At 42.1% G+C, this 23,476-nt stretch overlaps 2 protein-coding genes across 5 annotated transcripts in view; one reads left to right on the plus strand and one right to left on the minus strand.

Moving 5' to 3' along the window:
* The window catches only part of LOC147308810 (low-density lipoprotein receptor-related protein 8-like), an 87,739-nt gene that overhangs the window by 12,330 nt on the left and 51,933 nt on the right, over positions 1 to 23,476 (plus strand). For all 4 annotated transcript variants that reach the window (XM_086272554.1, XM_086272552.1, XM_086272553.1 and 1 more), the window contains one exon: positions 17,333 to 17,455. In XM_086272554.1, coding sequence (XP_086128680.1) covers positions 17,333 to 17,455 — 123 coding nt within the window. The remainder of the gene's footprint in view (positions 1 to 17,332; positions 17,456 to 23,476) is intronic.
* Positions 19,910 to 22,083, minus strand: LOC147308811 (uncharacterized). The gene is made up of 2 exons (XM_086271499.1): positions 21,092 to 22,083; positions 19,910 to 20,995 (listed from the first exon to the last, which is right to left on the minus strand). Exons 1-2 carry the CDS (start codon positions 21,596 to 21,598, stop codon positions 19,910 to 19,912), a joined length of 1,593 nt encoding a protein of 530 aa, XP_086127625.1. The 5' UTR covers positions 21,599 to 22,083.

Consider the following 23,476-nt stretch of genomic DNA (forward strand, 5'->3'; position numbering starts at 1 on the left):
CTGAAAGCAATGCCAATTGGTTTGAAAGAAGAGCCACTCACTGCAGAACATCTGCTCAGGCTCAGGCAGCCAGGCTGCTGGAAACACCTGGCATTAATGCAGCTTTCCTGCTCTTCTAACACGGCTGTGTGAATCAGATTTTCTGTGTTTAACTTTAAGTCAAGGAGTGGCAAAGCAGCTTACACTGGGGGTTCAAATATATAAATATATAAAGTCATTGTGCTATTTATTTATATTTCATTCATGCTATTATATCTCTGTTTTACAAAATCAACAGGGATACTCTATTCAAAATATTACTCTATCACTTTTCACTTATATGGAACATATAGGGAACATTTCTGAAGAAGCAATGTTGTGTCTTGTAAGATGATGTGTAAGATGGTGATTACAATATTAGATACACAAAAAGCAATCAAATCTGGATTGTTGTGCTAGTATTTTTGCTTGGACAAGACTACTTCTTCCAGCCCTGATTACATTGTAGCTTACCAATAGTGATGTGTAGCCTGTGTCTTAAAAATGCTAGCCTGGTCCATTTGTTGATTGCACATGAAGGTTGATGGAGGCACTGTGTGCTTCCATCAGCCTGTTTGCAATCAGTCCAGACAACCCACTCTTTTCATTTTAGGCAATAAAACCTTTCCTCTTGATGCTTTGCCTTGCTGATATTAATATAGGTAAACCCCCCCCTTTCTTTTTTATGTTACCAGTCCACCTGTCATCTCTGAATTCTCCCTCCAAACTCTCTCAAACAGTACAAGCGGGGCACTGGATCTGCGAACTGATTGAAGAGAGTACTGTCTATATGGTTCAAGTGCAAAAGCCAAAATGCATGTATGTGTGTTAGATTATGTTGCAACATCGGTTTTATAGAAACAAATAAGTGGCTTCTACCAAAAGATTTAGTTTTTTTTATTAGCAAATTGTAGTTTATTGTTAGTTATAAGCCTAGCAGGAAACCCATTAACTGCATACAGTTTGGTGAGCTCAAGCTTAAAAAATAAAATATTGACCTCTAAGAAACAGTATTTCTTACAGGATTATTACAGTGTGCACATCTATCGCTTTTGTTTTGTACCCATTTTGTATGTGACTCCTCCTAAACCATGACATCAATAATTTACAGTGCTTTTTTACTCACTAATCTGCAAAGTCTGGTGCAGAGAACTATTACTTTTTTCTATCCACACAGCAGAAGTCACACTTTTGCATATAGTACAGTACCCTGGCCTACTTTGAATATCCACTCCACATATATTCTTACAGGGTAGAAATAGGAGTGAAAATGTCCCAGAAAAAACCTTCATTAAATTGCCTCATGCAACATGAGGATGCTATTGCATCGTAAAGCTGCAACACATTTAACACAGCCCACTGGAAATGATGTCATGGTGTTTAAGGAAATGTGCAAGCTTGCATTTGCTTTATTCTACGGGCTTGTAAAATTGGCTTTGTAAATGCAAAGACTAACCAATCCGGGTTGCGTATAAGACTTACATGTTTTCCGATGAGTGTCCCAAATTAAACTATTACCAATGTTATACTGACAGTCTTGGCATGTTCCCATAGGCCTTAAGGGTGATGGAGTGTGGTTACTTGTTTAATCTGCCCAGTTTGGCATGAAATCAGTGTTGTGACATTTTAGTCTTTAGGAATTCAGACCAAGTCTGCTGTAATATTCCTCTGCTCAGTACGGCTTAAGAAAGAATCATGAAAACAGCTAATGAATCATTTCATTTCTCTACTATTAGTTTAAATGAGGCCAACCGAAATGCTAAATCTCTGATCTGTAACAAGTGTACCGTGCTTTTAATGGAACCATCTGAGCTTTGCATGCATGAAAGAAGCTGTGGTAAAGAGCCTAGCTGCTTTGTCACTTTCAGCTTTTCCAAAGACACTCAGTTGAAGACGTAGTTTGCTCATGCTGATGCATATATATTATAGTCTTTTACTGCAAAGAGAAACAGAGCAGAGCATTGAGGTAGCGTTGCATCTTTTGAGAGTAATGTGAGGTGTTTGGATTTATCTATGAATTATTTACCCAGTGTACTTACAACTCCAGATGATTTTCTATGCTTGGTAGCAAACATCCAGACCACATCTAACCTTGTGATCCTCTGTGCTTCGAGGTGTATTCAATCTCTTAATAATTATTACGTTTAAAGCATTTCACAGCTTATATCATGCGCATGGCATGAGGAGAAGTTGCTTTGTGCCACTTTGCTAACACAGAGAAGCTTTGGCGGTGAGGGGGGAAGCCTTTAGTCACAGTCTGAGTAATCTGTTTCTGTGGTGGGTTGGTTCAGGATTCTTTGATTGGACAGTGGGTATTTGGTGGGTCCACACTTAAGAATATCAGCTCTCACAGGGTCCATCAATAGGTGTCTGTGACTTTGTTCTTCCTGCCTGACTCCAGTGTGCAGTGTGTGAGAAGAAGAAGAAAGAAAAAAATGCATGCATTTAGAAACAGAGAAACAGACGGCCTACTCAGACGTGCAGAAGTGGGCGAATATGCGTGAGCGCGTGTTATGTTTGCATGTAACTGTCGGGTGATGTTCAAACAGCAGCTAGGATTAAAGTCTGAGCATGTCTTAATTACACTTTCTTGTTGCTAGGGGCAGACTTTCTAGAACAAGAAATTTGACCTCGGGCAGTATTACAGTTATGTTAATTTTCGTCTGCAGTGGGAAATGTAAAATCTGCTCTCAGTGCCTTGTCACAGCAATTTCAGTGGCTTAGTCTGCAGGCCAGTGAGGGTGTTTCTGAAAATTTGGTCTGCAGATGCCTTTGTGTTTTGTGCTATTGGAATCAGGTCTTTGCAAGAGAAAGGAAGGAGAGAAGAAGAAAAAGAGATGTGGCTCATTCTCTGCATAGGGTAAATGGCTAATCTCCCATTTCTCATTACAGCCCCCTGGTTAGTATAGAAATTAAAATCCAGTGTGGCACACTTTTCCTTATACGGGACTGACTATGGTGTAGGCTCGCTTCATACGTTTGGTTGCTGTGTAACCGAGAGTGACAAGTCACTCTTTGACTTACTCTTAAATCCAGTATTATAAACTCAAGATGCTTAATGGAAGGCCACTGGAAAGTAGACTAATGAGACCAGACATCATCCCTTCTAAAGGCTTTTAAAGACATACGGAAACAGGAATGTAATAATATAGATTGCCCGCAAGTGCTTTTGTAGATTAATTTATAAAGTACAAGATCCGCATTCTAAATGAGAGAATCATCAGAGACTCAAATGCCCGTAACAAATAGCTCTGGGGCTTATTTACACTTGGATCCTGTATTGATGTAAAACCCAGATGCAACTTTTCATGTTATAGACAGATTTCCCAGCATTCCCTTTCAAAGTGAAATACTGGGCAATCACAAACGTTACCAAACTGCATTAAGGTTCTGTATCTAATTGAAGCAGAAGCTGGATTAATGTTACCCAGTGTTCCCCATTTCTTATCAAATTGGCTGCTGTGAAATAGGTCATTTAGAAAAATTACAATCTTGATTGCACCTGCTTTAGTCTGCCTATCATTTTGCTCTCAATTAATGTTTTCTCCTCCTCATAGCTGAAACCTAACCTGAAGGTGTCCTTGAAGCTATGCTTAACATAATAAGAGAGTTTATTCCTGCAATGATGGGTGCTGCTCTGAGAAACATGCTGCAGGCTTTGGCATAACATCTCACTAAATCACTCAAAAGACTAAAAAGTCAAGCTTAGAGGTCTATTAACAAAGCATTTTAGTTTTGTAGCTAAGAGCTGTTGAAAAAGACACATAAACACGTTTGACTGTAAGTTAAAGTGTTGTTTTACTCAGATTATTCATACACTTCTTATATTCAGAAACACTATACACAATGAGTAACTGTACTTTAAATATTACGTATGATTGTGGCGACATATTTCCAAGGGAGCTCTTTATTTTACTTATCACTTACTTACCTTGTTACATTAAAAAAAGAGTAAGATCTTATACAAATGTTGGTGTGTTGGATAAAATCATACTACTTGAATCTGGCCAAAAATTCTTTTCACTTCAGCTTTTTTAGTTATGGTTTAGCTCTGTTGGTCTATATTTTCGTTGGATACATTGTCCTGAAATTTTGTCCCAAATAATGAATCCAAATGATAATCCTGTGACTTTAAATCCTTGAACAGCTCACACATGGACTGCTATAAAAATTGGCCACAATTGTTAGCATGCTAGCATTAGGGCTGTGCCGTATCATATTGTCTGCAAGGATACTGATATGAATTTAAGTGCTATAAAATTTTCAGATCTCTGTTGATGTGCCAAATTCTTACTACAATACTGTACTGTACCACTGGTACAGTATCATAGTTAGACATGGCCACACGCTGATTTTTTTGAAGGACTATTTTGAACTCTTGAGCCTACGCCATCGCGATTTGATGAGCGTGAAGCAGGGCTGACTGTGGAACTGCATACTCGGTGGATAACAGCGAGTAAATCACAAGTCTGGAGACAGGTGTTTACTTAGCTCAGTGCCCAGGGCTGTTTTCCCATAGCGTCCTATAGGACTAGAAGGTGTTTTACGACAGCAGGTATCACACTCCCATATGCAGAAAGGCTATTGCAGGGACTTGAATTCAAGTTCTTGTTTTATTTTTTAGCCATCTTTAATACTAGTCTATGGTTAGTATTTACATCAAAGTACTGGTTTGCCAAATTACAGCCTGACAGACAGGCTAACATGGCTGCATGTTATGGTTGCAAATATTTCCCATTACCAAATCTGCCTGAGAACAATAGGTCCACTTTATGAATTGTGGCAGTCAGATCTTAATAGTGAATGATAGCATTTGGTCCTGGAGTTATAATTACTTTTGATTGTTAAGAGGAATGTCTCCTGTGTTTCAGCCACATTGAAACTCAGAGGAGAATCTTCAAGTGAAGGGCAAAATTGCTTTGGGATTGACTTAATTAATTTCCATTCCATGATTATTTTTTTTACTTCATAAAGGAATAGCCCCCCCCCAAAGAGGATTTAGTCAGAGCTGAAGGAAGATTATCAGCAATATGATAAAAATTGTTAATTTGGCTTTAAAATACCCAAGAATACAAAAATAACAGGTCAGGGCGTAGATTTTCTCCAATAAGACAACGTAGACTTTTTGTTAGTGTACATAGAGCGATCATACTGTGTTGTCACCTGCCAAGAGAAAGAAAGACAGAAGAAGAAGAAGAAGACAAAGAAAACCCTGCATTCAGATTGTTGCTCAGCAGGTCAGACTCTCATTTTTGAATCACAGCTTTTTTCTCAGATTTCTAAAAGCCACTGTATCTACTTACACTGATGATAACACTGACTACAGTGATTCTGATGTGCATTTAAAGGCTGAAGTACTGTTGTTACTGTGTGCTGGACTATAGGCATTGTATTGGTGGTATTTGTTAAAGCTCAGATGTTTAAACACTATGATGCTGTTGCGTGTGCACTGTCGCAGTCATTGAGCGACAGGGGGTCAACAGGGGGGCTGTTGTGAGCTTGCTACCGCGTTTTCAGGCGAAGATAAATATATATATTTTTATTTCTTCATCTCATCCAACTACAGCACTAAACTCGCAGTGCTGATGTTCCTAAGTGAACTGCTTTCACTGTGCTAACTTTCCTCAATCTTCCTGCTTCTTTTTTTAGGCTCATGTTATAGTTTTGAAATCTGGATCGACTGCGTTTTTATAGATGTGGACTTCCAAGATAAGAGATTCTCGCTCTACACTGGAGAGTATGAAATGCTGTCCTTTTCTATGCAGGGATATCCTTGAATATCTCCTTCAAGCAAGCCTCTGAATCCCCTGCTGTGCCATTAGCAACTGATAGTAAAGTACTGTGCCTTTGCTGAATACCTGCAAGGTTAAGGTGTGTGGACAGTTTTAATTTGAAGCAAAAAATTGCAAAGAAAGATTTTATGTGTGCAGTCGAGGTTTGCTGAGTGATCAATACATATCTGAGGAAAAGTTCTTTGTAGACTGTTATAAGGCTGTGATGGGGAATGCAAGGCCAGGGACTCAACACAGTACCAAAGGTTATGACCGTTACAGATTATATAAGTTATGTTCATCGGGGTCTTGGTTTGAACTCTACGCAGACTGTGTTCTTTCAGGCTATGAGGAAGGAGCATCTGGCTGCTGTGCTGATTTCTATCGAAGCATGCAGGAGAGGCTCTGGGGGAAGAGCAGCAGTGACGGTGTCAGCTGTTTGGCTGAGGGACCTGTCCTAAAACTGTGTGTGTCTGTGTGTTTTCCCTGCCAGGGAGACTTTATTAACCAAAAACTCTGGGGCAGGTGACAGACTACAGCAACCAGCTTGTCTTCGTTCATTTGGAGGGCACCTTATTTAGATAGTTTACCGCAATAAGCAGGTGCTTTACCGCATTTCTTTGACATTGCACTGTTATCTGCAGTGGTTGCTTATGTAATGTTTTTAAATGGTTTGCGAAGGTTGTTGTTTCTGTGTGTGAACGGTCAGAGAATCAGCCATTTATCAAAAGTTAAGCCTTCACCGTTTTATCTTAACACAAGAGGCCACTCCATCTGTCTAGTAGGATTAGATTTATTCTGAAGGCTCCTGTTTTTCTGCTCATTTCTGATAAAAGTAGGATTTGGGGCTGCATTCACTAGCTCTAACTGTGGAAAAGTGTGCATAATCTGACCCTTGCTGTGGACTTAGAGACAGCAGTAGGGGCTGGTTCCTATTTAAACTTTGCCTGCAGGACATTCGTGTCACGTTGATGTAACACAAACCACATTCAACACATGAAACAAGGTAGTTCATCAAAGATGTACTCCTCTCTACTCGGTGCAGACTCATTTCATTCCCTCCGTTACACCCTCTTCTTGTGTGGTTCCCATCACTTTTTCTAGCAGCTTTACTCTTGAAGCTATGTCTTTCATATTTCACTGGTAATGTCTTCTGGGCTCCTCTCTGACACTCCTGGGGTCTGATTGTTCTCCCTGCTGAATCATTAGCTGGCTGCTGGATTTAATATAGGGAACACAGTGGAGAGAAGTACCTGTACCACCAAGTGTAACTGCAGAACCACTTGTACAGAAATGGTTTTAACTCCATAATGAGATGAGCACTAAAACACCATTTTCAAAGAAGGTAGAGTGCAGCCTGAAATAAGGTGTAAACTGTATTCTTAGATTCACCTTCTGGTGTCTGATATGATCTCTTTTCTTATCTTTTTTTTCTAAATTACAACTTATACATAAAATTTAAATTCCATAAATTCATAAATGTAGTGTAAATAGAGCCTGTAGGTGCTGTTTGCGTGTCTGCAAACAAATTGTAGAAATTAGTTGCTTTCTAAAATGCAGTAAGATCTTACCGGCTCATGTCACTTTTTCATGCTTCACTGAATAACATGCTGAGTCCTCTGCAAAATTGGACTTGCCTTTAGTTTGTATAAAGGCACAGTGTATTCCAGTGACAGTGCCAGGTTATAGGATGAAACTGTTGACATATGGCTGTAGATCAACCATATTTTGTGTCTCTAAACCAGGAAAAACACACAGGAAGAAAGGATTTTAACAGAAGGTCAGACACATGGAGAAGGCGTCACGCAGTGAACGCTGGTGTACGTGTGTATGTGTGTCGTCCTATATTTGTGTGTTTGCTTCTCTTGGCAAGCTTGTCTTGTAAGCGCCAATGTATGCGTTATATCTGCAACATTTGTCAGTGTGTCAGCTCTGTGGTAGGGTGTACACGGGAGTGTGCCTGTCCACCCACGTGTATACTTCATATATGAGCTTGAAGATCAAAAGGCAGCAGACTGTCGCAGGAGCGTGAAAAAAAGCTCCAAAAAGGCTTGAAAACCTCTTGAGAAACTGAGATACAGATGTGTCCTGTTGCTTTCTTACAGATGCTTGTGCACAATCCACTATACTTCAGTGTGATGTTGCTCCATGATACTATTGGCTTCAAGGTAAATCTCTAGGGATTTAGCTAAGCTGGACCTAAAAAGTCTTCACTAAAAAATATCACTCCCGGGCTTCCTAAAGGTGACTAAGGAGCTTTTTAAGCTGAGGCTGCCCAGTCTTTTGCTTATAAAGGTGGTTTTTGTGTCAATGTGACCTGACAGGGAGGGAGAGAAAATATGTCTTTTTGGAGGCTGTGGGCTATAATTAGCACAGTAAGTCTTTGGCCAGTACACAAGGTCAGAAGAAAAGCTGGGCAGTGAACAGCAATAAGTAGCCTCCCTTACCTCCGGCATTCTGCATTACAGCATTGTGAGTTTAGTAATTATAGATGTGTGGTAGTCTTTACATGATCGGACATGACTTTTTCTTGCCATATTATTTTTACATGGCTATTTCACCTACAATCAAAGTTTTATTGATTTTTTAAATGTTGCCGATTAAAACTGAGCACTGAAATGAGTTCACGCTTTTCACAATACTTCGTCCGTCAGTGTGCAATTTTTAGGCAAGTGTGATTGCACTTGTGTGCTACTTCACTGACGTGATGAGTATTGAACATTAAATGTAATTTGCCAGAGATTAAATAAAAGTATTGGATCATCTATTAAATATAGACTGCATTCTTAAAATAGAAGTGCTTTGCTGAAACTTTATTTTCATGTGACTATTTTCTCAGTATTACTGAACCAACACAGATACAAGCAGTTGCCTAGAAACAGACAAAGTGGTTCTTATTGGCCTGTATGCTTATCTTCTTTTAATGAGTTCAGTGTCTCTTGTATAAAAATCCTGAACTCTTTTCACCCCTTAGTTTTTAACCATTTCCTGTTTTATTTTGAAATCATTCATGTTTTTCACTATATATGTCTTCTATTATTATTTTTTATATATATTTTGTTGCTGTTGTTTTGTTTGCCCAGCCAGGTGCCTTCCTGTGTATTACGCTAAGCTTTCAGTTAAAGTTTGCGATTTTGTGAGGATACTGTGGGATCTTTTTCTGCGCCCTGTGTTTGTAGCCTCCTCTCCCGGGGATCGGCATTCCCTTACAAATTTAAAGAAAATGTTTGTTGTTGGTTTAGATATCACAGCTTCTGTCTTAATATTTAGAATGGTATAAAGGCTGTGTAGAAGGACCCACACACACACACACACACACACAGCGTGTACAGCCGTGTACTTTCTGGATTGGCACACACACTTGCACTGCAGCTCTCCCAGATTGCGCACACCTCCTGACGAAGCCTGCTTCCTCTCCACTCCAGTGTCACTAAAAGCAGTAGAGAGCTCGTCAGTGCCATCACCATCACCTGTCCGCTCACCTGCCTGGCACCACCCCTTGAGCTCACTGCACCACCCCTCCCCTGCAGCTGAGTGAGGGACCACACCTCTGCCACAGGTTGTAATGTCATATCAGTAATCAAAAACTCAAGGCCCATCTTCTGGCCAATTAGACCCAAATAATGAAGCTTTAAATCACCATAACTTTGAATAGTAACAACCATCATTTATCACATGCTATTTTAATTGCAGCCCAGAAATGTAGGTCATGGTAGGGGTAATCAATCCATTCTCCTGGCTTTACCTTATTTCATTTGGTCAGTTTGTCCAAAAGGATGAAATGCACAGCACACAAGAGGGAAAAGGGGAGATTTCATCTGTAGATGCCACTACTTGGCTCTGTGTTTTTTTGGATCAATACTCTATCAACCAGTGCTGAGCTAGAGCTTAGTCCTGTGTGGCTTTTCATCTTCCTGTTGGTTCCAGTGGCTCACCACTGACCACACAGACCTGAGTGACAGGAGAAAATACGTAATGACATCCTCTATTGACAGATAACAACAGATAAATCGAATCAACAAGAGAAATTGTTTGCTGCTCTGAGGAGACTTAGCCAAGCTACATGAGGTTTCGCTGCACAGGCATGTATCTTAGTTAAAGGTAATGTAAATGCCAGAATTAATCTAATTAAATCCTGAAATTATTTGCGAAAAAACAATTTCAGGAACAGCTTGTCCCAAGTGTTGTCGATGCTACGCTGTATTTTGTATGCTATCATGATATCCCATTAATTTTAGCAGGGTTAGTCATTTGCATGCTGGTTTAAGCTAACGGGATACATAATGTTTCCTGCTTCGACAACACTCCCCTACTTCACTCTGAGCTAATGAGGCCATTTGTCTTCTGATCCACAGGAGAATGTGCTTATCACTGCATTACCTATTAAGCTTCTCATGGCCCCCAAAATGAAAGTGCTGTCATTAATATCCTTCACGGTGAAAAAAAAATCAGAAGGAAGAAAATAATTCTTCTCCAAGGGGCCGGGTGTGTGTGTGTTTTTATGCATGTGAATGTCAGGTGATTGAAAGCTGTCTGCTTTTCTGCTCCAGAGCATCACTGAGTGATTGAGTGTGCTCTGCTCTTGACTCGGCACATTAATATGTTCACTCAGTCACACGACCACGTGTCCCCACAGAAAGGTTTACATTTTGAAACTTCATACTTGGTATTTTGAATTGTTACTATTTCAAACATCCCAAAATACATACAAATAAATGCATGTTAATAAAAATAGTCAAAATTGATCAAATTTAGGTCGTGAATATTTGAAATGACAAATCATCTGAACCAGTATTTAAAGATGCACAACCCCTGTACCAAAAAAAGCTTGTGACATGGCATAAATTTAAATTAAAACAGAGTGCAATAATATGCAAATCTCATGCACATTTTATTTAAAACTTAAAGCATATCCATTTTTTAAACTGAGCAGAAGTACAATTTTTAAAAAATGTAAGCTCATTTTGAATTTGATGGCAGCAACATGTTGCAAAAAAGATTTGGGCCAGGCCATGTTTAGCACGGTGTTGCATCCTCTCTTCTTTTAACAACAATCCATAAACATCTGGGAATTGAGGAGAACAGCTGTTGGACTTTTGGGAGAGGAATGTTGCCCGATTCTTCTGTGATACAGGATTGTAGCTTCTCAGCAGTCCTGTATCATTTCATGGTGAAAGGTCTGGACTGCAGGAAGGACACAGCTGCATGTGGCTTAGCACTGACTTGCTGAAATATGCATCCTGTTTCTCTTCTCTGAAATTTATAGAATTTCAACTTTGGATGATGAAACTTTGCCTCAGTCTATTTTAAATGAGCTTTGGCCCAGAGAAGACAGCAGCATTTCTGGATCATGTTCACATATGGCTTCTTCTTTACACGTTAGAGCCTGCATTTGCATAAACTGCATTTGTAGATGTCACAGTGAGCTGTGTTTCACAAACAAACGGTTCCTGAGCACATGCAGTAATTTCCATGGCAAAATCAGCCTTATTGTTAGCGCTGAGCTTCCTGAAGCCGATTATATGGTCGAGCAAAGGTACTGCGTTCGCTGTCCGCTCCACTCCAGGGACTGCCCGTCTGCCTGCACTGAGCTCTGTTGTCAGTTGGAAGCAGTGTAAAAAGTATGTGTTACAACCGGTCTTTGGGCCATTGATGTTACTGCTGTTGTTGGTACGTCAGTCAGTTGCGAAGGAAAGCAAAGTTTATAACATATAAAGAGCTGAAGTGAAACCGAGTGTTAAAAGCTATTAAAAGTGTGCACTGCAGCCACTGTCTGTGTTTTTCATACTGTATTTCTTCTGAAGTTTTTTTGGTGGCGCTCTGGTGAACTCCGCTGTCGCCCCCCTTTCTGTTCCAGCCCACTTGTCAATCAGTCAACATTCAGCAGTCGCTCAAGTCACCTGCATCCGACAACGTGCAGTCAGGATCTTGGAGAATTGCACCGGAGAGTCTCGGGTGGTTGAAAACTCATCTCCCCACTCTGTCTGGCTGAAAAGTATATGTGAACAGATGCGTTTGCAGGACCATAAAACCATCCTGGGGGCATGAAGACCAAGGACATCCAGCTTTTTGTAAACTGGATCTTTGAAGCTTGTCCTTTCTAAGATGTTCTTTTTATACCCAGTCATGTTACTGACCTGTTACTAATTAACCTAATTAGTTGCAAGATGTTTGCCCAGCTGTTTATTTTTTTAAATTACCACTTACTTTTCCAGTCTTTTGTTGCCATGTCTCATTTTTTTTTTTAAATATATTGCAGACATCAAATTCAAAATTAGCTAATATTTCAATGAAAAAGTAAAATGTCTCAGTTTAAACATTTGGTGTTTTTATATTTTATTGTGAATAAAATATGGGCTCATGAGATTTGCAGATCTTTGAGTTCTGTATTTATTTAAATTTTTTCATATAGTGTCTGGTCTTTTTTTGAATTGGGGTTATAAGATGTTATCACATATCTGCTGAAGCTACACTTTTCTTCCCAATTTCCCAACAGAGGTACATGTGAAAATACAAATCGCTTACACAGTAAGATCAGATATTAAACAGTTTTGAACCTGTCAGGTCTCTAACACAAAGTCTCTGCCATGCTCGATTTTGCTGAAGAAAGATTAGCTTCTTTACCAGCCAAGTGTTTTTAGTAATGAGACTGTCTGGTGATGATTGTCTCATGTTTGCTACATGACAACAAGCCTCAGTGAAACATCTTCTGACCAGTGGGCTGCTTATAGGGCTGAAATAGAAGCCAGTGCAGAAGCGCCAAACACTTCAGTTCCTCTACGTGCCACTTGAGGCTGGCCCCGAAAGGTGGTCAATCCCCATAGACTTCCATGTTAAAATTGTTTTAACCTCTATGGAGCCCTTTAAAAATCATATATGTGGATACTTGAATTAAATTTTGTAGCTTTTCCAGCAGATTTGACTAATAACATGGCTTGTGTGGTATAGTTTGTGACTCAGTTTTGTGAGTTCTGTGAGTGAAATTCTAGTGTTTTGTTAGTATTTTAGCATTAGTTAGCCAATATGTGCATCTCTGCACCTGTACAGCTTCTAGATGCAGCTTGGTAGCCAAGTTGGGAAGCGCCCGCTCAACCAAATATTGTCACATGTCGTTCTAAAAAATACAACATGGTGGTGGCTAAATGTGCCGTCCACGAGATGAAGTCTCAAATGCCATATTAATCTAGATAATCTATAGATCTGGCCTGATTCTGACAATATAGTCATGCCGTTCATTTGTGAAATTGACAATAAGAAGAGTTAAAGGGAGAATAGAAAGAGTTTATTACTATGCTAGCAACTGCATGAAGCTTAGTTAGCCATTAGCCAACAGTGCTCATGAGCCTTGTAATTTCAGAATCTAAAATCTAAATGCTTATTTATCCAGCTATGCGAACTTTTAGCTTGTTAAACTGAGATGCTAACATGACAGCACTGACATGACACTCGGGTAACAAAAATACTATTAGTTTTGCAGGTAAAAGATGTTGCCTGGAGATGGAATTTAAAATTTAAAATTGAAATAGGAACACAAAGAGGGGGGAAATCCTTTCCAGGCCAACATGTTGGGCCAGTTGAGTGACCAACCATGTCGTTGCTATCTTTTTAGCCATGTAGCTATCTTACATTAAAAGCAAAAAAAAATAAAAAATAAAAAGTTTAAAGCTTGTTAGAAGCTCCTCAAGGCATGATAGAGCATATTTCATTGCAATTTATACACTAACACCCCCACCGCTGAGGAAAATCATATATCAGTCACATCAGCAGTGAGCCAAACTGACTTATATCTTATTCATATAAGGCTCAGCATCAGCCAAATGTAACAGCAAAACCAATACTTCATAGAGGCCTGCCAAACACATCCACTTGAATGGTTTTTAAGAAAGATGAAAAGGAACTGGAGCAGTGAAATGTTGACAACATCAGCCTCAGAGGAGGAGGTTCCAGGTGGGTTTGCCAGAGCATAGAGCTCCTTCCCACTGTACCTCCTCTAGGAGACATAACATGGCTGGGTGAACTCCCCTGTACAGCACCTTCATTCTCCCTGTGTCACGTCCCATTTGTAATGCTCACAACACGAGAATCAAACGACACTGGATTGCTTTTGTTTTTGAATTTTCTCAGATGCACGAGAGGCGTGCCTCTGTGTAATTGTCTGCCATTTATACTTAAACAAAGAGATGTACTGTTTTCAGCGTGTAGCTCTGCAATGCATGTGAGTAGTTGTGTGTAATTCATGTCAAGGGGATTTAAGTTCAGTAAGTGCTTTCTTCGGCAAATGCAGTACAGTAATATTGCCTGTTCCTATACAGTAAACAGTGTCCATTAGGGATCCATAAAGTATTATTATTGTTTGTCACCATTAGTCTTTGTCGCTATTATTCACTTGTTATTTCTCAGCTTTCCATCTAATGGCCTACCTCCTGATTCCCTTGTCACTTTCCCCTTCAGCCCACCCTCATGGTCCCCACGCCCCACGAGCCTAACATTTTAAAATGTTTCCTAATTAAAGCAGAAAGTCATTCCAAGCAGATGGCATGAGCTGGCCTAAGTAATTATTGCCAAGTGAACCATGGCCCCTGTAGACCTTGACTGAAATGAGTCGCAGGCTCAGTTGTACTGAGTAAGAAGCTCAGCATCTCAGCAAGAAACTGCATGACATGGGCACGCTTGACCTGGAGGGGCCACATACTGGATCAGTGTGAGATTTTCAAAGACTTTGTCATGCGATCAAAAACAGTCTTAAGTACACCCTTAACCAGCATACCACAGAGCCTTACGCTCTCATCCTGCCCCATCTTTCTTTTCGTTCATCTCATGGGAGTCAGACTAATTAACACGGTATTAATACCCATCCAGAGATTTGAATGCAGAGGAATGAAAGGTTTGTTTGGGAAGTTAAAAATGTTCAACTTGGTACTGAATAAAACATTCACTGTACTGTGGCTTTTTCGAGGATTTGTAGGGAAGATCTTATGAGTCTAATTATTCTGTCGCAGGAGGTGTGGTACCTTTAAAGCTTGTATTGTGCCCGTGGGTACCCTGTGTGTTCCTTTTCCTTCTTTACCCTGCCAAACCTACATGAGTGATGATATATTTTAGAAATATGCATGTGTGTTGCAGGAAGCACACAGTTTGCATCTTTAAAAGTGATGTGCGCACACTGCTAATGAGTTTATACACTTGAGGGGAAGATGGGTTAAAAGGATATCACAATCCCCTGTTTGCCACATATTGTCTGTCTTCACCTTTAGTGAAAGCCCACATTACTAATGAGGACTCGTGTGTCACTTAAGCTACTTAAGCACCGCTCTGGAAAACCAGCACACTTTAAGCGACTCAAGAAAAATAACCATCAAAGGGTTTTTGCTTTGTTTTGTGGTAAACTTAGAGGCCTGGGATTTACACAGGCTGAGAAAAAAGGAAGGAATGACCTAGGGTTGAAAGAACAAAAGCAGTAGAGAGGGGGAGTCGTGGAGAAAGGGGAGTGTTTCTCTCAGTAATGTAATAAGGTCAGCTCATAACGTTTTGCAAGAAAAGGCGAGAACGAATGTTAATTTAGAATTTTTTCAAGTTAATGAGACAGCGGTCTGTGATAAACACACTCACTGCTGAAATGCATGTTTATTGGAGCGACCCTGTTACACACTTAATAATTTCCTCTAATAACGTCAGCAGGGTTGAGTTGTTACTGGTTTGACGCCGACTATAGGCGCAGGAGAAATTGGAGAACGGGGTAATTAACAGGTTTTACAATTACAATACATTAGAGACAAGCAGGTTCCTATTTAAGTGCTTCTTGGTGACAGCTGACTGCTTTGAGGTGGGTGTGCAGTCAACCTGCTGCACGCTGCTCTGATGGATTGTGAAAAACAACATTGAACACCTACCCCACAAATGAATACTATGAAATATTCAGGCGCTGCCATAGTATATCCTGAGTAACATACACTCTTCAGCACAACGGTAAGTGTGCATATCAGTGTCAGCACTAAGATAAAATCCACCTTTTCTCCCAAAGTGAATTTGTAAAGGACACAGACAGCATCTGGTGGTAAATTTAAATAATATAATACTTCACAGGTTGTCATCCATAAAAGTGCACACACAGGACCGAGCATGCAGATTGCACACTGCTCAGTATACAATGCATGATGCTACGTTACAGTACATGATGCAATACATTGTAAAGTAATGCAGTGTGTCCCAGGAATGTGCTTGCAGTTTAAATGTTACTCTTGCTCCTCTACCATTGCTCCCCAACAATTTGGGAATTTCATTTTGCCGGGAAACAGCAGGATATTATTTACACATGCTCAAAGAGAGGTTTAAATTTAAAGACTCATCTTACCTCTTAATTGGAACTACAGGCATATTGCTCGTGGTGCAGGAGCTGAAGTTGAAGTCCTTCACAGTGTTTGACCTAAAGGTTTGTTATAGCTGTGGCATAGAGAAGGAAATGTCAAGAGAAACCTTTTTTGCCCAATGTTTGACGACAGCAAATAAAACCAAGGTCAAGAAAGAAGCTGCAGTAGTAGGAGCACTGCTAGGAAAGCCTTTTGAAATATCTTTCTCTATTTCTTTACAGCCCCTCAGCTAGATTTAAGCTCCCAGGACAACTCTAAATGCTATATCTAATTTGAAACATCAGTGCCAACATTGGAGCCAGCTTTGAAACAGTCGTGGCAGTGTAACAGCACCACAGATCGCAGCTGAGGGCTTTTAGCCAGTGATTTATTAGACTGTAGCACAGGTCCAGCTGAGGAAATTGAATGGCTCTGCCCTCTGCCTGTATCCGACTCTCTTGCAATACTAGCAGCTTAGGTGCTACGAGTGGAGAGTACTTTTTAAAAATGTTATTTTATGTGTGTGTGTGTGTGTATCTGTGTCAAGAGTTCATGTTTTACGTTACACTTTAAACAAAGTTGATGAGAATTTTTTGGATGGTAACAGTGAAAAGCTCTCGGCTGTTGGTGAAAGTTTTCTTCTTCTTGCTTAAACAGGCCTTTTTTCCTGACTCGTGTTTATTTTTGATTTCCAATTCTCAGCACGCCTGACATGTTTATCAGCCCGTGGCCTTGCTGGCATGTAACTTTCCATCATAAACAGGTTTGCGAGGTAAAAGGTTTAACCTCCCTGAGCTTGTAGTGTTCGGCAATCAACATCCATTTCACTGCTCTGTGATGGAAAACCTGAAGGAGAGATTAGACTGTTTTTGGAGATCAGCAGATTGAGGGAGGGGGAGGAAGAACGCGGAGGGAGAGGCAGTGCAATGAATAAAAGTCAAGAAAATGGGGAAAGTGTAGATAATTAGTGGAGGATATCTGGAAGGAGAGCATGCACTATAGAGAACTGCACAGGAATAATGTAAGAAATGATGAGACTGATCTCTGATGAAGGGAATAATTGCAGGGATTATGATAACTCTACCAATTTCATGACAGAAATCAAGTTCTGCTGCAGACTATATATGGCTTTAACTATTTTTCTAACATCCTGTCTTGATTCTTTTCTGCTCTGTCTGTGCTTCTCTGTCTGAGCAGCCAGGAAAACATGTGCCCCAGCAGAGTTTGCTTGTTTGAATGGGCAGTGTGTCCCAGGACGCTGGCGCTGTGACGGGGAACCAGAGTGTCCGGATGGGTCCGATGAGGCAGAGGAGACTTGCAGTAAGTGACATCATTCAGCTGATCACATTACTTGTAATATAAAGCACTTTGAATTCAAGAACCAGACCATTTAGCATTCACCATCAAGATCAATTTGAAATTTGGTTTCAACTTAGTTTTATAGCACAGCTGGTTTCATGGTCACTTTATGAACGTTGTACACACCAAGTCAAGCCAAGTGTAGTCAATTAATGCACAGAACTAGAGGTTGTTTCACAGTGGTAGTGTTCTAAAAGGCTAATAAATGCATCCAAACAGCCTGGAAGGAAGGTGCCAGACTGTCAAAGTTTTGTCAGAGGGCCACCATCACCCTGTCACTAAGAATGTGTGGTACAATCTTTCATACAGACACAAAAAAGAGATAAAGAAAGTCAAGTTCTGACTATATGTTTTTGTAAAATTCTACCATCAGTGGACTGATTTGTCTAAATTTCCATGTCGCAGTTTGGGACTGCAGTCAGTGGCCCGAAGGAAGCTTTTAGTTCTTTGGAGTTCCTGGGAGGAAGAAATAGTTCTGGATACTTTGGGTGTAGTTTGTGTTTGTGCCATATTGGACTTTAATTATGTCAATGCGAAAATTGCATCAAAACTACAAAAAACAGTTCACTGTTTTTAATATTAACTTAAACTTCTCCAGCGACTTGTAACGTCAGTCAGACTCATTGGCACTGTGCAAAAAAGAAGGCGTGGCTTGCAAAGTATACTGCTAGTGGGGTTTTGGGGGTATTTTGTGTGCTGCATTTAAATCACACCTTCTTCTTTGTGGTGTTGCCTCCTGTTAAACCTGTACTCAAGTTTTTAATTTCCTTCGTTATCATGGCTGTGATGGCAGTTAAGTTATCCCCCCTGCCTCCACTCGCCCACGCACTTCAGTATTCAGCAGTGTCTGATGCTGAGTGCAATAAAGGCCTTGATTCGTTTTCTGCCAAGCTGTTAGAACCTGGGACATCTGGCTGGCTCACTTGTAGACCCTGCCAGTCTCACTCTCCCACACGTGGATACTGACAGCGTAAGGTGAGTTGACTCGATATCCAAGCAGGGACTCAAGTGTGGGAGGCTTGAGCCCGTTAATTGTTTTCCGTCTTTGACTGATAATTTTCTCTTTCTCCCCTTGCTGCTTGAGACTCTCTTGGGGTCAAACATCAGACAAAGCACAGAAATAACCTCACTCATACATAATAAGCTCTTAAGAAGAGGTAGAGAATAAATGCACAACGGAATATAGCTTCAAAAATCTGTTCATTGGGCAAATGATATCCTCAGTAATATTACATTAATAATAAAACTGTATTAGAGTTTAAACATTACAGAATCAGCACATAATATGTTTATATGTATGATTATGATCAAAATGATAATAACAATTATATTGAGATCACAGTTATTTGTCACAATTAATCATTGATTTGAGTTTATTTGAACTTTCATGTAAACATAACACATTCACATTCATTTTAAGTTTGTGTTAGATCTTTGCATTAAAAAATGGTCCCTCTTTTTTACCTACATAAAGTGCAGGTCTTAGAAGAACAATAAAAAAATATATAAATTAGCATAAAATAAATCAATGGGGAACTGTGTTCACTTTTACATTGTGGTACGTGCCAGTTAATGAAAAGTTCTTTTATTAAATAAGGTGTTTATTCATGTGGCCTAAGTACATCTCCTACAAGCTACATATAAAAAATTTCTCTTTCATTGTACCTGCATGATAGATGTGAATAAAACAAAGTCCTCAACAGCCCTCGTTTTGCATACAGTATTGCCACTTTGGAGAAATAACCGAGCAAGGGGATAATCTTTCCTCCAAGTAAGGTGACTATTTTCCTGAAACCTCAGTTACTTACTGTATTCATTGAACATATTTTTGGGGAGTGCACTGATGATTTCACTTTGTCTTTATGAGCTGGTTGGATTATTTAAACATCTGAGTTGGTGTTGGCCAATTCACGTTGGCAAACATTGTGTTTTCTTTCGTGGCCTTCATGCATTCAATTTTGTGGTTCGTTTTTCCATGAGGGGTTTAAAGGTTCTATAAGTAAGATTTGTTTCATCACACTTCTGTGTTTGCTGTAATCTGAGCTTCATTATTCAAGGTTTTGAGCAGAGGCGAGCAAACTGCAGCAGCAGTTTTCATGATCATGAGCTCAGTATCAGTTGTTCTACTGTAACATATCAGGGTCATTCAGTGTATTTTATAATGCTAGTGTTGGCTAATGATGTTAGATGGATTTTTTCTTTTTGTTGTGTTCTAGTGTACAAAAACTTTGTGGCTATAAATAAGCTTTTATTTTTCTTGAAATTGTACATTTTCTCATTTTAAAGATCTGATGTTTTCTGTCTTCTACCATGAATAAAATATGGGCTTATGAGATTTGCAAATGGTTTAGTTTTTATTTACATTTCACAAATGTCCCGAGTTTATTAGAATGGGGGTTGTATATATACAATGTGTCACGGTGTGGCATGGCACACCGTGGAAGGAGTGGGGAAGGAGTGGCCTGGTTCTGGTGGCCTGCCACGGGTCCGATGGCAACGTCGCTGCTCCGGTGAGCAACAGCGAGGCGTGGCACCAGGTCCATGACGCGCCGATCGCTGACGTGGACGCACCGGACGTGGACGGCGAGGAGGCCGCGCTAGACGTGGAGGTCCCTCCGGTCCGCTGACCTCGGCCGGCAGCGAGAGCTCCTCCTCAGCCGGCAGCGAGAGCTCCTCCTCGGCTCGCAGTGAGAGCTCCACCTCCGCTCGCAGCGAGAGCTCCTCCTCCGGCTCGCTGAGCTCCTCAGCTGGCAGAGCGGGCTCCTCCGGCTCGCCGAGCTCCTGCTCGGGCATGCTGAGCTCCACAGCTGGCGATGCGGGCTCCTCCGGCTCACTGAGCTCCTGCTCGGGCATGCTGAGCTCCTCAGCTGGCAGAGCGGGCTCCTCCGGCTCACTGAGCTCCTGCTCGGGCATGCTGAGCTCCTCCGGCTCGCTGAGCTCCTGCTCGGGCATGCCGAGCTCCTCCGGCTCGCTGAGCTCCTCAGCAGGCGGTGCGGGCTCCTCCGGCTCACTGAGCTCCTGCTCGGGCATGCTGAGCTCCTCAGCTGGCAGAGCGGGCTCCTCCGGCTCACTGAGCTCCTGCTCGGGCATGCTGAGCTCCTCAGCTGGCGGTGCGGGCTCCTCCGGCTCGCTGAGCTCCTGCTGCTGCTGGACGAAGTCTGTGGTTTCCCAAGCTTGCACTACCCCCCGGGCCTTATGCAGGGTGCAAAGGCAGGCGGAAACTCCCTTAAGCTGGCCGAGGTAGGGATTTCCCACCAGGATTGCCTCGATGGCGTTTAACCCCACCACTCTTGCCCTTGTGTTGGTGGTGTGAGCTACCCAGTCCATCAGGCGTTGGACGCGTGTGAGGTCGCTCTCTCCGGACAAGGCCGCTGGAGTGGGTAGTGGAATGGAGGCTGCTGCTGGTGGAGAAGATGGCTGAGCGGGTGATGTGGACGGTGAACAGGATGAAACGGTAAGCGGTGAGGTAGATGTCGCGGGGGATGATTCAGCAGGTGACGGCTGGATTACTAGCTGGGCGATAGGCTGTGGTACAGCGACCAGCTGGGCCGCGGGCTGCGCTTTGGCTACCGGCTGGGCAGCTGGCTGTGCCGCAGCTACAGGTGGCTGCTGAGCAGGTAACTGAGCCGAAAGCGGACGGGCAGCTGACCGTATAAACATAGCCCCAGAGTAAACAGTTGAGGTGAGTGACGATGAATTGTCCATATGACTCACCACAGCCGGCTGTTGAGATGTCTGTGGATCTAGCTGCGGTGAGGAACGCTGGCGGCGCGAACGTCGTTTCCGTGTCGGCGTCGGGGCCGGCGTCTCAGGCAGTGAATCCACCAGCTGTCCGAGCTGGTTGGCAGCCTGAGGAGGAGAGTGGAGGTGGAGGGTGGAAAGTAGGAAGTCCAGGACCACTGCATTAAGGGAGTCCACCAGCCAGGGGAATTTAAAAAGCATCTCCTGCAGCCGCCTCTCCACGGCGCGACGCAAACCTTCCGCTGGCTTCTCCCACCACACCTCACATAGGTGGTACACTTCATCCATAACTTCCCTCCTGAGCCTCTCCTCGGAGACCGCTGGGTCCATAAGTGGCGGGATCATTCTGTCACGGTGTGGCATGGCACACCGTGGAAGGAGTGGGGAAGGAGGACCCAGGCGCGGTGCTCTACGTATAGACAGTGTTTATTTACAGAGGGTGATATCAAACAACAATAAATCCCCGTGTTTCTCCCCAGACTCCCGTGTCGTGTCCTCCAAGTGCTCTCTGCTCCCGTGTCTGCACTCCCGGTGCTCGCTGCTCCTTAAGCCTTCCACGCTCCTCCTGCGGGAAACAATAGCGGCAGCAGTCAGGACACTGAACAATGGCAGGCATACACTACACGACCAAAACCTAAACTGGGTAACTAACGTGGAGTCCCAAGCAATGATCCCGCGTCGGTGGGAGCTCCAAGACTCTCCTAAGTAGCTCCCCCGACGAGCCCTGATCAGCGGCAGGTGTGTGGCTTCGGGTGTGGCCAGTCCTTCCGCAGGGCCACACCCCTCAGGCCTGCAGGTGGCTGAGCTCCATCCTCCAAGCATCCCCACAGACATAAACACACACACTCACATCTACAATCATGGAGGAGAGCAGCAGCAATACCAAAATACATATAATAATAATAATAATATAATACATGACTGCTCAGGGATCCTGGGTCGCCCAGTCCCAGGACCCTGACACAATGCCTTTAATAACAATGTTCTGAGCTTTCAGACATACTGGGGCAGGCTGGTATTGGTTCAAGCTGATAATGATGTGATGTCTGAGGGTGTTACTTTGATTCTACCCACCTTTATCAAGCATTATGTCTTTAAACTCTGCCTTAAATTTACAGTGGGATTGTCATGACCCTGTGCCTTCTCGGCTGACTCTGTATGGCTACAAGTGTTTTTGTTGTGCTGCATCTCTCTCTCTCCCCTGCACTGCGCTCTACCGGGGCGGAGTCATGACGGCTCCAGCCCCTGGCTCGGACACCTGCAAGCAATCATCTCACTCACTTCTTAAGGCGGCTGCTGAGAGTGCTTCCTCGCTGGATTATTGTGTAACACTCGATTCTCGCCAGCCTGAGGACCGCCGTTGGTGAGCTAAAGCCGGAGTCCGAGCTACCTGAGCTTCAGTGGATTTTGTACATAGCCCTCTTCTTCCCGTGCCTGTGCTTCCCGGAGACCCTCTTCCTGTGCCCCCTCACCTGTATATATTCGCACCTGGTGTCTGTGTGTGTAAATAAAACGTGAACTTTAGTGACGGTCTGACTCCGAGTCCCTCCTGAGCCTGACAGGGATGGTGTTAAAGTGAATCCAAATGAGTGTGGAATAAATGAAAGAAAAAGCCAAAGGAATCTTTCAGAGGACGTTCATTCTAGTTTTGTTACATTTTTCTTTGGCTGTGAGTCGGTTTGATGAATAATGAAGCAGCCTAGCAGAGCATCTAATGTCACTTGCTGAAAAGTTGAATGCGAGGAGGGAGGCACGAAGGGATCTCTGATGGATAACAAGTTTATATTGGAAATCCAATTAAAGATAAATGAAGGAAGGATTCATCTCTTGGCTGCAGAATAACGAGATAAGGATCTGGGTTGAGAAGAAAGCCATTTATATGGAAATCCCATATGGATTCAGATTATGTAATAGAAAAAAAAAATCAGCTGTTGCATTTTTTTTGCTTTTCTCTACAAACAAAAACCTGTTCCAAAAAATAAAAAGGTTATTTCTTTGTAATATATTATTTTTGCCAGTCTAGACTGATACTTCATGTGCAGGAAGAGGGAAACATCCTTCTTCCTGCATTTCAGGTCGTGCTTACCCTGCAGCCTGCAGCCCTGCTGATTATATGTTCAGAAGAGAAGCGTCAGATCAGGCCTACATCCTGAACAGAAGGATTGCTAATGAGAGCCTCTTCATCACAGCTGTTTTTCTGCTTGAGTAAATCCAGCTGTGTCATTATCACTCTGAAAACGG

This window comes from Aulonocara sp. 'chitande type north' Nkhata Bay, linkage group LG18 (assembly GCF_057382095.1).
Source record: "Aulonocara sp. 'chitande type north' Nkhata Bay isolate Kocher_YH1m ecotype deep benthic linkage group LG18, A_spYH_male_GT1.1, whole genome shotgun sequence".
NCBI classification, from domain to species: Eukaryota; Metazoa; Chordata; class Actinopteri; order Cichliformes; family Cichlidae; genus Aulonocara; species Aulonocara sp. 'chitande type north' Nkhata Bay.